Consider the following 13,372-nt stretch of genomic DNA (forward strand, 5'->3'; position numbering starts at 1 on the left):
ACTCAACATATGTTGTGAGCGCATTTGCGAATGTTGAGTCTCATATTGAGAAATTATAAAAAAAATAGTAATGTTATAAGGAACAGTAGCATTACTCTAAGGAAAAATAGTAGGTAGAGCTTGTTTGAGATTGTGTAAGCTTTTAAGTCAAAAAAGGCTTTTAAGCAAAAGTTTTATTTTTAAGCTTTTGTCAAAAGTGCGTTTTGACTATTTTTAAGCTTTTTGGACTCTTAAAAGTGCTTTTGAGATAAGAGTAGTAATCAAATATGTATATTAATTTTAAGTTTTAAAAAATACATATTAATTTACTCTCGGTAAAAACTCCCAAACGGTTTATCTACTAACAATATATAAGCAATGAGAGGCTTCTCTATGTGGATCCCCACATTTTTGGAGTGGAGGATTATTAGGCTTTTGGGTTGAAATTATCACATCAATGCCAACGGATAATTCTTCTGCCTTCCATTTCACCACTGGTTTTCGAACAAGGTTTCCATTTGCATTTCTCTGTCAACTTTTGCCTTATCTTTGCCATTCAGAGCATGCGGCCCAATAATTCTTTGTAAGCTTCAATACTAAACCTCAGAGGAAGGAACTTGCGCGAAACTTCAAGCGAAGAAAATGATCAAGAAAGTTATTTGTTCTACGATGAACACAAGAAAAAGACACAAACAGAAAGAAACAATATCTTCACAAGAATGCACTGCCAAGCACTTTTATATACTAGAGCAAACAGCAGCGGATTATTCTGTAATTATCTTGACAATCTTAATCATGTGGTTGTATTGTTATAATGTGACATCACATGGAAATTTAAATCAAATCTCATCCTATGTAATTACATCAGCCCTATGTAGGCCTTACGGCTACATAGCTTTGGTGGTTGGTTCCACTAACATTCTTTTCTTTTTATCTCTCTGTTTCTGGTTTCTTCTGTTCAAAAATTCTCAGTGTCTCCCTTTTGATGGTGGAGCTTTTTGATGCTTAATTAACATCCAGAAAATGAATATGGATACTATGATGTAATTTCTTCGGCTCCCTCTGGAAACTCATAATTAATTTGCTTGTCTCTTAAACAAAGGTTTCTGGCAGATAAGAAGTCTCTCATCACTATTACTTTCCATCTCTACAACCCGTGCATCCCACTTTAGCCTTGCTGTTAGAGCTCTTGCTGATTCAATGAGGGAGGCTGTGTCACGGATTATCACCCAACCCTGCAGCAACCGTTGGCGTCAGCATATTTAACATGATAGAGCGAACCCAAAGCCGTCCAGCACAGGAACCATTACAAGCATATTGGGTTCTAGTGGGTACTCAAAATAATAAACTAACAACACTCATTTTCAATACAACCCATCTAGATGTGCGATTTCTGATAATATGATATTTTTCCCTGCTATGCCTTTTATACATGATTCTGAGTATTTAAGAATCATAAAACTCACAATGACTGATTAGAAACACATAGATATTGGTCAATAGAATATGAAGAATTGTAATGTTTGTGCTCATAAAGTGAATACAACTAACAAGAACAAGTGTTTACTGCAACACGCAGCCAGCACGACGTCACTTTCATGTTAGTATAAATGTACTGCATTAATCCTGTCTATCATTCTTATAATAAATAACCAACACAGAGATTTGCAGAAGATGTACTATGAGCTAACTCTATGAATCTAAATAACGGAAGCTCAAGTACACATATGGCAACGGTCAAATGATTTTGACATGTATTTCATAGAAGAAGAATTTAAGGTTTTAAACACTTGCAACAAAAGGAACGCAACTTGAACAATCAAATGATGAAAAAGGCATGCAAGTTGTGCATCATGAGTTCATGACATGTCTATCAGAGATCCAGCAAAAGAAAAAAATGATTAATAGAACAATCGTATGGTAGTGGGGATTATTGGGAGGATAGAATTGGGTGAAGGAAAAGATGGATGAAAAATCCCTCTAGGCTCACTAAAACCAATCAAATTAAAAGCTTGGACAAACTGAGGGAGATAAGAGGTGTTAGCAATAATTTGGGGTATTGCCTTTTCATGATCAAATTAAACCATTCAAGCCAAGGTATAAAGGGTAAACTTATATCTTTACATTTTCTTTCCTTTCAATTCTCCATTCTTACTACCAATCTGAAGGAAAGATTATCACCTACCCTCCCCCCCTCTATCCTTCCCATCCCCCCTTCTCTTCCTATTTCCTCTATGTCTATAGAACATAGCTGAAAGTTTGACATATTCAAGGAGTGGTTAAAAAAAGGCTTTGTGGATGATTCAATATAAAACCCCCATAGGCGATTGATTTAGCAGCCGCACTTGATCAAAATGTAGAAGGAATTACAAAAATGTCAATATTTTGTTGAATAAGACAAATGAAAATTACAAAGTTCTGTTATACTAACAGCTTGTTACACCCAGTAAAAGGAATGAAAAAGACAATAGAAGGCCATTCAAGGCCACTATTCCCACATTCTAACATATGCCATACGCAAGTTCATAGCATCACATGATTCTTTTTTCTTAAAAAAAGAAAAAAATAGACACAAACAATACCACCTTTCATGGTCCTTGAAAAAGCTTCAATTTTAATAATTCTCATTTTCTATGAACTTCTAGCAATTAGTCTTAAGTTCTTAAAAAAATTACATATAAGCATGAAAATTATTTATTCATTCTACAATACGACATCAAAATGCAAATTACATAAATTTAGCTACAGAAAAATGGTATAGTTGTTGATTTAGGGGAAACTCCTCAATGAAAAAATGTTTATGGCGTGCAATTTCTCACATAATTTCATATAAATCAACTGCTTCAAGCATGTTTAATTGATTATTCTGCTACACCTTTGCCATTAAAAATTTATTTCAAGAATAAGGTGATCAATGCAAGGTAACACTATATATGCAACATAAAGAAAGAACTATATAATTTGGTACCTCTGGTCGAAGTAATCGATCAATCTCAGTGAACAGATCAAGTGAGGTGCACCTGTGCTGCTGACCAATTTCAAGAGATAGAAGTCCTGCTGCATGTACCAAGTCATAAGTTCTAGGATATGTTGGAAAAGATTCACACCTGAAAGGGAAGTAACATATATCATAAATACAGGACAAAAGTATAAGCAAACCTATATTATTTTCAATAATAAGAGATATACAATACAGTGGCTGAATTTTCAGGAAGCAAATTACACCTAATTTATTCTGTATAAAATTATAAATCTATGTTACTCAAAAGTATCATTCCACAACAAATGCTAAGTTTTTCATGGGTTCCTTGAACCGTATTATATAATACTGATATAGTGGCATATCCCTTAGCATGCATTACTTCTTTTCAAGGTTATTCTATTATTTTCAGAAACTTCTTCACCAATATTCCCAACTAACTCCAGAGCTCCAAAATATTTGAACGCTAAAATATAAATCCAAACATTGTTTCTGTTACTAAGCAGCCTCTAGTTCTCACCTGTAACATATCCAAATTATAAAATTGGAAGGTAACCACTGACAAATTAAATTAAATGCTAATTTTCCAATCAACAGTTCCATCATTAGACCTGTAACACAAGCAAGTACAGTAACAGGATTAGAAGCTCAAGCCCCTTAACAAAGTTAGTGTTTTCTGCATTCTGTTTTTAGATGACCCACGAAATAAATTGCCCAATTTAAAACTCCTGAACAAGGCAGTTAATTGAGCGATATCTGAAAGGGTTAGGTTGATGCACTTCCTCATGAATGTTTTGTCTCTAGAGAGAAAGAAAACGTGCAATTTGGATCAGTATATGACACAGTTGTGACATCAAAGATTCAGAGTTACCAACCAAACTAATTCAGCTGATACACTATCCTTGCATATATATGAAGCCCTGGAGCAACAACATGATATTTGGTTGAGATTCCATGTAAGAACACCAACATGTATGGGATACACTGAAAGAAAAATGATAAGAAGAAGGTGGCATTACCAATCATGCAATACACCAACAAAGCCCCTGTCCATGATCAAGGGAAGGTAGTTGGGTCTGTTTGTAGGAACCACATTCATGACCCACACAGACTTCCCGGCTTCCAATAATGCAGAATTGAAACCACCAAAATTAGCATTCATGTCTAGCACATTTCTAAGCATGTTATAAGGTGGTGAAGGATCCTCATCGCCAGGTCTCTTTGGATGATCGGAGAATATTATCGGTGACAGAAGAGACCAATAATTACGGACTGCTGCTTTCCAGATGTCAGTATCATCAGCAAATTCTTCAGGGTGCAAACCTGATAAAAAAAATTTAAATATTAACATATAAAGGAATGGATATTATGGACAAATATTTTCATCCTCTGTTTTAATTTTATTTGATTTGCATGTTGCTCCAAGCTGTGTGAGCAAGAACAAAAGAATTACCATAGTATGCGAGTTCACTCTTGTTCAAGGTAGCCCTTGATGGCCATGTTTTCCCTTCTTCAATAGGAATCCATCGGCGGCTCTGGGTTCCCCCTATGCAGGACTGGAGTGATCGATAATATGGAGATTCAATATCGTGGCTTTTGCTGCATATAGAAGGGCCAGAGCTAGACTTCCTACAAATACAAGTGGATCATACCATGAATCAGGATTATTACTTATGGACAACAACACCCATATCTATCTAGACCTACATCGAGATCTCTGTGTGTGGGGGGTGGCTGGGGTTCAGTGGTTCAGGGTATCTTATGTTGGTAGCCTTACCGCAAACTGTAACAATTCCTTTTACTAGTCTTTTTCCATACTATAGTTTCATCTTGTTGTGACAGCATCTCCCAGCAGAGATTTTCTGCAAAACCACGAACAAAATTCCCAATTTTCTGATTCTCTTTGGTACGGTATCTTCCTTGAACATTGGTAAGTGGTGATGTCCAGACGAAGTATCCACCGGGCTTTAAAACTCTATCTACTTCAATCAAGTAAATACCATCTGTACCAAATGACATGACTATACAGTTACAGAGGTGAACATAAAGAGCTATAATACGAGTTAAACATTCTAAGATTAATTCAAACTATTATTTGGCATATCAAAAGGACTAGTTTTCGAAAGTAATAATTAAACAAGATACCCCAGATGATAGTAGCAGAATAAATGCTGTTAAAATAATGCACCTCCAATAAGGAACTTTAAAAAGTCAGGATAATAAATTTCAGGCCACTAAAGACATCTAGCCTCCAGTTTATCGAGCTCTTTGGTGATAATTAGCTGGTTTTTATTTTTAAGTAGACCAGAATAATTTCTTTAATGAGCCAATTAACATATAAACCAGTTATCCTAATTTAGGATTAGATTACTAAAATAAGTAGGCTATGTATTCTTCTCTGCAATTCCACCTCCTCGCAACATACATTTGAAAGGAATTAAATTTTTGTTAACTTCGCATTGTATATTCTAGATATTCTTCCAAGTAAATAAGGATATCATGAGCTACTGTACCAATTGCATTCACAAATGAACTATCGAAAAGGAAAATCAAGTTGATCAAGGTTTTCTTAAAAGTATATTAAATCAAAATTCAGATAGCAAATAGTAGCAAATGAGTCAACCAGCCATTCAAAATATGCTCTTGGCTACAAAACTTGCTAGACGACTTATCCTCTTCTTTTTCTTCTCTTCTCTCTTTCTCACAGATTTCTCTCACAACAGCAACAAACACAGCAATCAGCACTCCACAAAATCATTGAGTCAATTGCAAGAATCTCTCTCTCTCTCTCACTATATATATATATATATATATATATATATATATATATATATATATATGCCGTTAATTTCTCTGTAAATTGTACGGACACTCTCACTGAGATATTCTTTCACTCTTTTTTTGAATTTCTCTCCTCTCTCTCAATATTCCACCTCCAATTCTGCCTCCTCTATACAATCAACACCGCCTCCCAGATGTGAAAACCTCCTCCATCCACCAACACCTCAACCTCAACAAGCAAACTCCTCCACCTCTAGAAATCAACAAAGCAGATCTCTTAAAAATCAAATTGCAAGTTAAATTGTTGATCTGGATACCCCTCCGAGTCCTTGGTTCAAACTCAGTCTTTATGCAAGTCCCACGACATGGGCCCGATAACAGTCAGATTTGCAGATTGTGGAATGAGCATTTTGATAATGCTCAGATTGCTTCATTCTTAGTAAATTGATGGAAAATGTTATTTATATGATTATAAAATGCTTTAAAAAATATTGATTTTCATTGCAAGCCAACAATAGAAAATAATTTCCCAAAAATTTGCATAGTTTCAGCCAAACAATGAAGGCATCATTTTTCTGAAAAACATTTTTTTTTTTTCATTTACGTCGAAGCAAATAGTCTTAATGATTTAGCAACTCTAAGCTTTATTATATACTTTGGTATGTTCATCAGTTTAAGGATGTAAAAACATAAGATCCACTAATCATTTCCTAATACTTCCAGGAAAAAATATGAAAGCGGATATTTACGTATCTTGTTCAAATTGGGTAACAATATAAAAACTTTTGTTTTAATACTTTCTAGTAACTTGGACACCAGTGATGTGGTACCCTATTGGAAACAAACTAAAATATACAGGAAAAGAAGAGAAGGAATAAAAGAAAGAGGAAGAAGCATGTTTGCCTTTGTGGATGAACAATTGCATGTATATTCAATTATGTCCTTCATGAATTTTTATCCAATTATATCCTAAAATTTAGTATCACTTTAACATTTAACTTTCAAGTTTCAAGTATTGATACCTTTTTGGTCCCAATCAATGCCACATCGTGCACAATGCAACATGTCAAAAGAGAGAGATGGATATGGTAACTGTTTTGAAGTAAAAGAACCAATCATAGCAGGAAGACCCCTTTCAAGAGTCAGTTGAACTTGACTGCCCAGAGCCTCATAGTTTGCAATGCACATAGTTAAAAGCTGATTGGAAAAGAGATGTGCTCCAAAGCTACCATAACCACATCCTATATCCAGGATGGTCCTAACCTGCAAAGTTTAGGAGATCATCACATTCAGTCATCATTTCAAACAAGGGAAGGCAATTTCCAAGCCAAGTCTTTAAAAATTTGTTCAAGTTGAGTAGTACCATAATCACACATTAGAAGGATACACATATATCACGATATACAAATATAAGGCTTTAATACATAGATTGGATAAAGATCCTTACGTTACTGTATGGTTTTAATCTTTGTGTCAAAATAATGACAAAGTAACCATAAGATGATCTGCCATGTTTGACAAATCAAGCAGTAGACACCAACCAGGATTAAATGTTCCATAACACAAAAGCAACTGATAAAAGCAGTCATTAGAGTCATGAAATTGCTGTAGAATTACCAGTCTTGCTGGAATTTGCTCAATGATTTATATGCCTGAAACATTTCAAAGTTCATGCGTCCAAGGTTGCACTTTCAGGGAAAGGTGCCATTCGATACATTCATTAACAAGCTGCTGTATTCGATAGTAAGAGAGATTCTTTCTTCCTTTAGTTTTTTATATATATATATATTTTTTTTCAACAGGATACCCTACAGCCAGGGGGGTATTTTGACATGGAACCTACCAGTTTATAATAATTAGGCACATGGCAATAAGTAAGCCAACCGCCAGGCTGAAGAACTAAAGTACAAAGGAATATGACTGATGGACAATGGAGAAAGACAACCAAAACAATAAAACAAAAACCATGTTTAACATGTGGATCCAAACAAAAAGTAAATAATTACCTACCCCAGCGTGAATGAAGTTAGATTCATTTCTCAGCCCAATCATTTCTGCAATCTGATGTGAATAGTCCTCAATGCCATCAAACATGAGAGAGGCTGAACGGAAGGAGATCTGTTCTTCCTCCAACATCATCATCCTGCAACCACAAGGAATGGAGAAATTAAAGAAAGATCAAGGGGAATGTTAAGCTCATATAAGAGAGTTGGTTAATAAGAGACTCACCTCTTGGTCAAGCTTCCGGAGGACATTACCTCCTGTGCGGTAATTTTAACATTTGCAAACCAGATGACATCTCTTCCAGTAGGCCACCTGAGAGGAATCTTGTAATTTACAGGTGGAAGAACCAAACAGTTTTGCCTCGGCTCATGCCCACAGAACCGGTCATATTCATTTCCATCAGAGTAACCCAAAGCAATATTCTTTGAAGCATTGAAGCAAGGAACATAATTTTCAAACTCCTGAGGACAGAATTCCAACTCTTTCAGCTTTGAGGAACCAAGAGAAAGCTCCCCAATATCCCACAAGTCTGAAACAAGTTGCTCTTGGAGTCGCCTATAGCCATGGAATATGTGGCCTCTTGAGGACGTTGAAATAGAAATCGTCCACCAAAAAGATCCAGTGAGAGCAAGAATTACAATCAATACTAAACTGAACTTTAAAAGCAGCATTGCTAATTTGTGCCGACTTCTCGGAGTTCCGACCACGAAGGAATCGGATGCAAAACCATTATCGGTAATACCACATTTGGGAGTAGAATTATCTGGGAGAAGCAGCCGAAAAGGAAACCTCAAGGCTAAATAACTTTGATCAGAACCTCTTCTATCCAACTCTTCCTTTTCTGGTTTATCTTTCATTTGAGAGTCCCACAAATCATGGCTGCTCCCAGAGATCCGTACCCCAGATACACCTCTATGCAGAGGCCTGGACATCCTTTGACCTGGAAACCCCACCGCATGAAATTCCAAAAGAGAAAAAAAAAATTACTCCTTTTACAAATAAACTGACTAATCCACGAAAGTTTTCCACTCTAGATAGGGTTAATAAAAAGAAACAGAGAAACCCTCCACTGAAAAAACTAGTGAAAGCCTATGAACACACATGCCCAGAAACGTTATTCACTCAAACGAGTCAAATCTTAAGAAACAAGCAAACCCAAAAGAGTGTTTCGTTCAAGCGAGCTAAAACATGGAATATAAGGAAATTTTATCATTGGATACGCCCCCAATTTACAATACTAGATCCACAAACCGAATCACCAAGAAGAAACTCTCCCAACAATAATGTAAGTATGAACCCAAAAAAGGAAAAAAGTGTAATTCAGATTGACAAAAAAACGAAGGGAAAGTAAAGCAGGTACATTTTTATATAACAAACCAAGAAAATCACCATCAGTGAGTTCCGTAACCCCGAAGTCGCAAAAAGGCAACTCCATTTCCGTTAAAGAAATTCACTTTGGTTCACCATATCTCCTACTAAAATCTAAACCAGACCAAGATTAAACGAGCAGACCCCATTTAGATCAATTCAACGGGTCTCAGAAACCAGCAATACATCAGTTGAATATGAAATCAAGCGAAAGCTAGAGGAAGTTGTTGAAAAGCAAACAGTACCTTGCTCTATCGGCGGCAGAGCCGGAGAGAAAAACAGAGAGAAGGAGAGTAGGAGAGAAAGCAAAAAGGCCCGAAAATCAGCAAGAATTCATGACTGGTATTAGGCCACAACAAACAACCTTGTTGTTTTCTTTAGCTCTTTCTCTCACTCTCTTTCACTGTGCTGAATGCTTAGAGAGAGAGAGAGAGGGAGAGGGAGAGAGTGGCAGAGTGAAGAAGCAGCGGATTTTGTACCGATCCAATCACGACAGAGCGAGCTCGTGAAAGCTAAATTGTTTTTTTATTTTATAGTATCTGTTTTTATTTACGAATCTATACAAATTTTGCATCACAATAATAAATGTGACGTAAAATAAGCCATACTGTACACTATTGCTAGCTGTTGTATTATTACTCTGTTCTTCAATACCCTTTCTCCTGCCAATGAAGCTGCAACCCCAACTCTTAATTCTCTCTCATTAATATATCCCACCACAACAACCCAAATCCCCATTTCAAATTTCCAAACTCATTAATGAGAGGAAGAGAAGGACCTAATCATCCACCATTAATTTTTGTTTAATCACTCCAACATGTCAATGAATGACCTTTTTTTGGGGCATTTTTAGTTGAATCTGATGATAATTTTAAGAGTTACGTCGATGAACATGAAAGTGAAAGCGTGAGAGCGCAATTGTGAGTAGGGTTAGGCCAACTAGCATTAACAAGTAGAGGCACAATGGACAATTTTCCTTGCTGGCTACCGCAATATCTATGAATATATGGATGGTAGATCTTGAGAGAGTGAAAACTGTATAAAAGATTAGTAGGCATATGGATCACATTTGACTTGCGCCTGATTTGGCGGGGCTTGACCCATTTTTATTGATAATGTTTATTTAATGCTACATTCACACTTGCGTGAGCTAGCTCTCCATCGGTGGCTCCACACTCAATTAATATCTCCACGCTCTCCCACGTGTAAAGAACCCAATACCCAATATTTTTTTTTTTTTTTCCAATTTTCACATCTAAATTCAGTAGCCGCGAATTTAGAGCCCACAAATTAAGCCACGCTTTTCAACCGAGAATGCCCCAAAAAGGGTAACATCGTAACTTATTTACTTTCATTGCCGTGTAGACGGGTACAAACTACACCGCATCACACCTTACAATTGCTTTAAAACTGTATTAATTTTAAATTAATTAAAAAAAAGATTAGGGAATGATACGTTTCATTGCATAATTAGAGGAGAGATTAGAGAAGTCACATGAGACGATGATGAATTGAAGATCAATTTGGCGCACTATAATTGATTTTTTTCTTCTTGAAAGGTGGTGTGTGACCGAAGAGGGCCCACCGGGCCGCGTCGCTCTGTCGGTGGAGCCGTTTCGTGACGTGTTGGCGAAAGATGGACCATTGAGATGTGCGCGTGTCACGGAATAGCAGTATGAGTTCTCATGGTCTCTCTCTCTCTCTGAATTGTCCATTTGTAATGGCGGTGGTGGTGGTGGTGGTCTTTACGCGGTATTTGAATTCCGAGGGGAAGAGCTGTCACGGGGATTATTGTTTCAGGTGGAGTCATCACGGGGCATTAACCTGGGGAGGCTGGGACCGCTGGGTCCTACGCCTAAAGTGATAAGATTTCTTGAGTGGGTAAAAATATCCTTCGATTTTTTTAGCTTTTCACTATTTCATAATTAACTGCAAGGTAATTATTTCATTTGATATGACAGTGTCTTTTATAGTTATCTTTAATAACAATATTATTGTTTAGAATCTAGATTGTTTGAAATTCGAATAATAAATATGAACAAGATAATTTTTTTTTTATTAGGATGGGGTTTACTTGAAAGTTTTGTCAATGAATATTTTTGGAAAAATTACACTTTATCCCACTAAAGTTTAGAGTATTTTTCAATTCGACTTCTAAAGTCTCAATTTTGACAATGCACTCCTCCCAAACTTTCAAATTTTTACAATTTGACTAATATTATTCCAAAATTTTCATATTGTCCATAATTTTTATTTTTATTTTTTATAATTAAAAAAAATTTGGGGTGCAAAAATGGGCAGATGGCCATAGCCACCCGAATTTTTTAAAAAAAATTTTTTTATTAAAAAAAAAATTATGGGCAATATGGGAAGTTTGTGATACAATTGGTCAAATTGCAAAAATTCAAAAGTTTGGGGGTGCATTGCCAAAATTGAAACATTAAAAGTCGAATTGAAAATCGCTCCAAACTTAAAGAGTAAAGTGTACTTTTCCCAATATTTTATATATGAAGTATTTTGTCAAAAGAATACAAATTATTTAATGTGAAAGGTCATATTATTTTTTAGTGTTTTAAGCTTGGATAATTAATGTTATTTTTTATGATACAATTGAATTGTCTATTAACAATGCTTGAACATATAAGTTCAAATGAACTCTATCTCTTTATTTTATCTGAATACTAATAATTCAAACTAAATTACTGAGATTTAGAATTATCTCTTCCTCATGCACCAAAATCCAAAACTAAGTTCCAAGGTTGTTTAGTAAAGCAGAATAATAGTTATGGCACCCTTATCATTGACACCTTTAAGCCTACTTTTACCGTTTTCATAATGATTGCGAATATTATTAACTTTTACAATACCTTAATTAATTATTATTATTATTATTATTTTGGCATTTAAGGGATAAGGGAAGTGGGGGTGGTTGGAGAGTAGTGGTTAATATGTACATTCATATGATATGTTACGACTTTGTATACTAGAAAAAGTCAAAAAGGCAATATCCAAAATTCTCAACATTTTGATATGGGATTTAGCTTACATGTTAGCTAGCATGTATACGGTAGTGTAAACAAATGTCAAGATTGAATTTCAAAGTTAACTTACTTTGAGAAGCTTTTAATAGGAGAGAAAATGAAGAAAGATTTTGAGAGATTTAATCTTGACCGTTGCTTAAACTACAACATACATACTTTTATTTTAAAGCTGGCAAAACAGGTACCTGACAAATAAATAGGTACCTATTTATACTATGCATGTAACTATTATTTATAATGCCTAGATGAACCTTATTATAAAAAAACATGCATATGATAAATGGGTCGTAAATAGGTCATGACAGGTACCTGTTTTGTTAGCCCTGACAATTATTTTAATAACAACATGTAAACTGGATCCATTGATATGATACCATTTTGTTGTTTTACCGAGAAATGTAATTAATTAAAAGGACAAATTTTAGAATATATATATATATTGAAAAAGAAAGAGAATATACAAGTTCACATAAATACTTAGGTTGGTAAGCCATATGCTTCAGAATTCAGCTTTTTAAAGCGTATAATAAATTCCCATATGATTAAATTTTTAAAATCTATTAAACAAATACATTTATATCAGATAATAAATGATAAGGGTTTGACATAAATTATAGCTTGCATAATAAATTTATAGAGAAGATATACTCCAACAATTAACTCCATCAAATATTAAAGTGGTGCAATATATAGCACACCAAGTTACATTAGGTTCATTTTACACATGCACATCTATATTTGGTTGATTTTTTTTTTTTTTCTAATTTATATTTAGTTGAAATTGAAGGTCCCTAGTCAATAGTTCAATTATTAGCTTTCTTGTGATTTCCTTGTCTATAAAGACTTCAACCAATGCCTACCATTTGAGAGCTATATGTATTTGACTATTAATGCTATTGTTGATTTCATAATTAATGGTCAGTTCTAATCTTAGTGCATCCCATTTTAGGTTGGCTAATTGTCCAAGATAATTATGCATAACGTTTTTATTTTATAACTACCTCCACAATATTAATTGATAATTTTAACCAAATCTTGATTTTTTTTTTTAAACTACTTATCCAATAATTGATTAGACCTGTCATGTCAGTGATAATTATAGTATAAAACTATAATTTATAGCATTACTCTAATGCATTTACTGAATTTTTTTTTTTTTTTTTGGTTGAAATGCCCATACAAGGCGAGGGAAAGAGAAGAGAGAAATTTCATGAGGAGT

At 34.8% G+C, this 13,372-nt stretch overlaps 1 protein-coding gene across 1 annotated transcript; it reads right to left on the reverse strand.

Moving 5' to 3' along the window:
- Positions 1-689: 689 nt before the first annotated feature.
- Positions 690-9,607, reverse strand: LOC132189218 (probable pectin methyltransferase QUA2). Its single transcript, XM_059603837.1, has 9 exons — positions 9,358-9,607; positions 7,970-8,684; positions 7,751-7,883; positions 6,763-7,003; positions 4,737-4,962; positions 4,413-4,588; positions 3,979-4,282; positions 2,948-3,086; positions 690-1,214 (listed from the first exon to the last, which is right to left on the reverse strand). The coding sequence occupies exons 2-9, from the start codon at positions 8,674-8,676 to the stop codon at positions 1,056-1,058; spliced, it is 2,085 nt and encodes a 694-aa protein (XP_059459820.1). The 5' UTR covers positions 8,677-8,684; positions 9,358-9,607; the 3' UTR covers positions 690-1,055.
- Positions 9,608-13,372: the final 3,765 nt, after the last annotated feature.

The sequence above is a fragment of the Corylus avellana genome, chromosome ca8 (genome assembly GCF_901000735.1).
Source record: "Corylus avellana chromosome ca8, CavTom2PMs-1.0".
Lineage (NCBI taxonomy): Eukaryota > Viridiplantae > Streptophyta > Magnoliopsida > Fagales > Betulaceae > Corylus > Corylus avellana.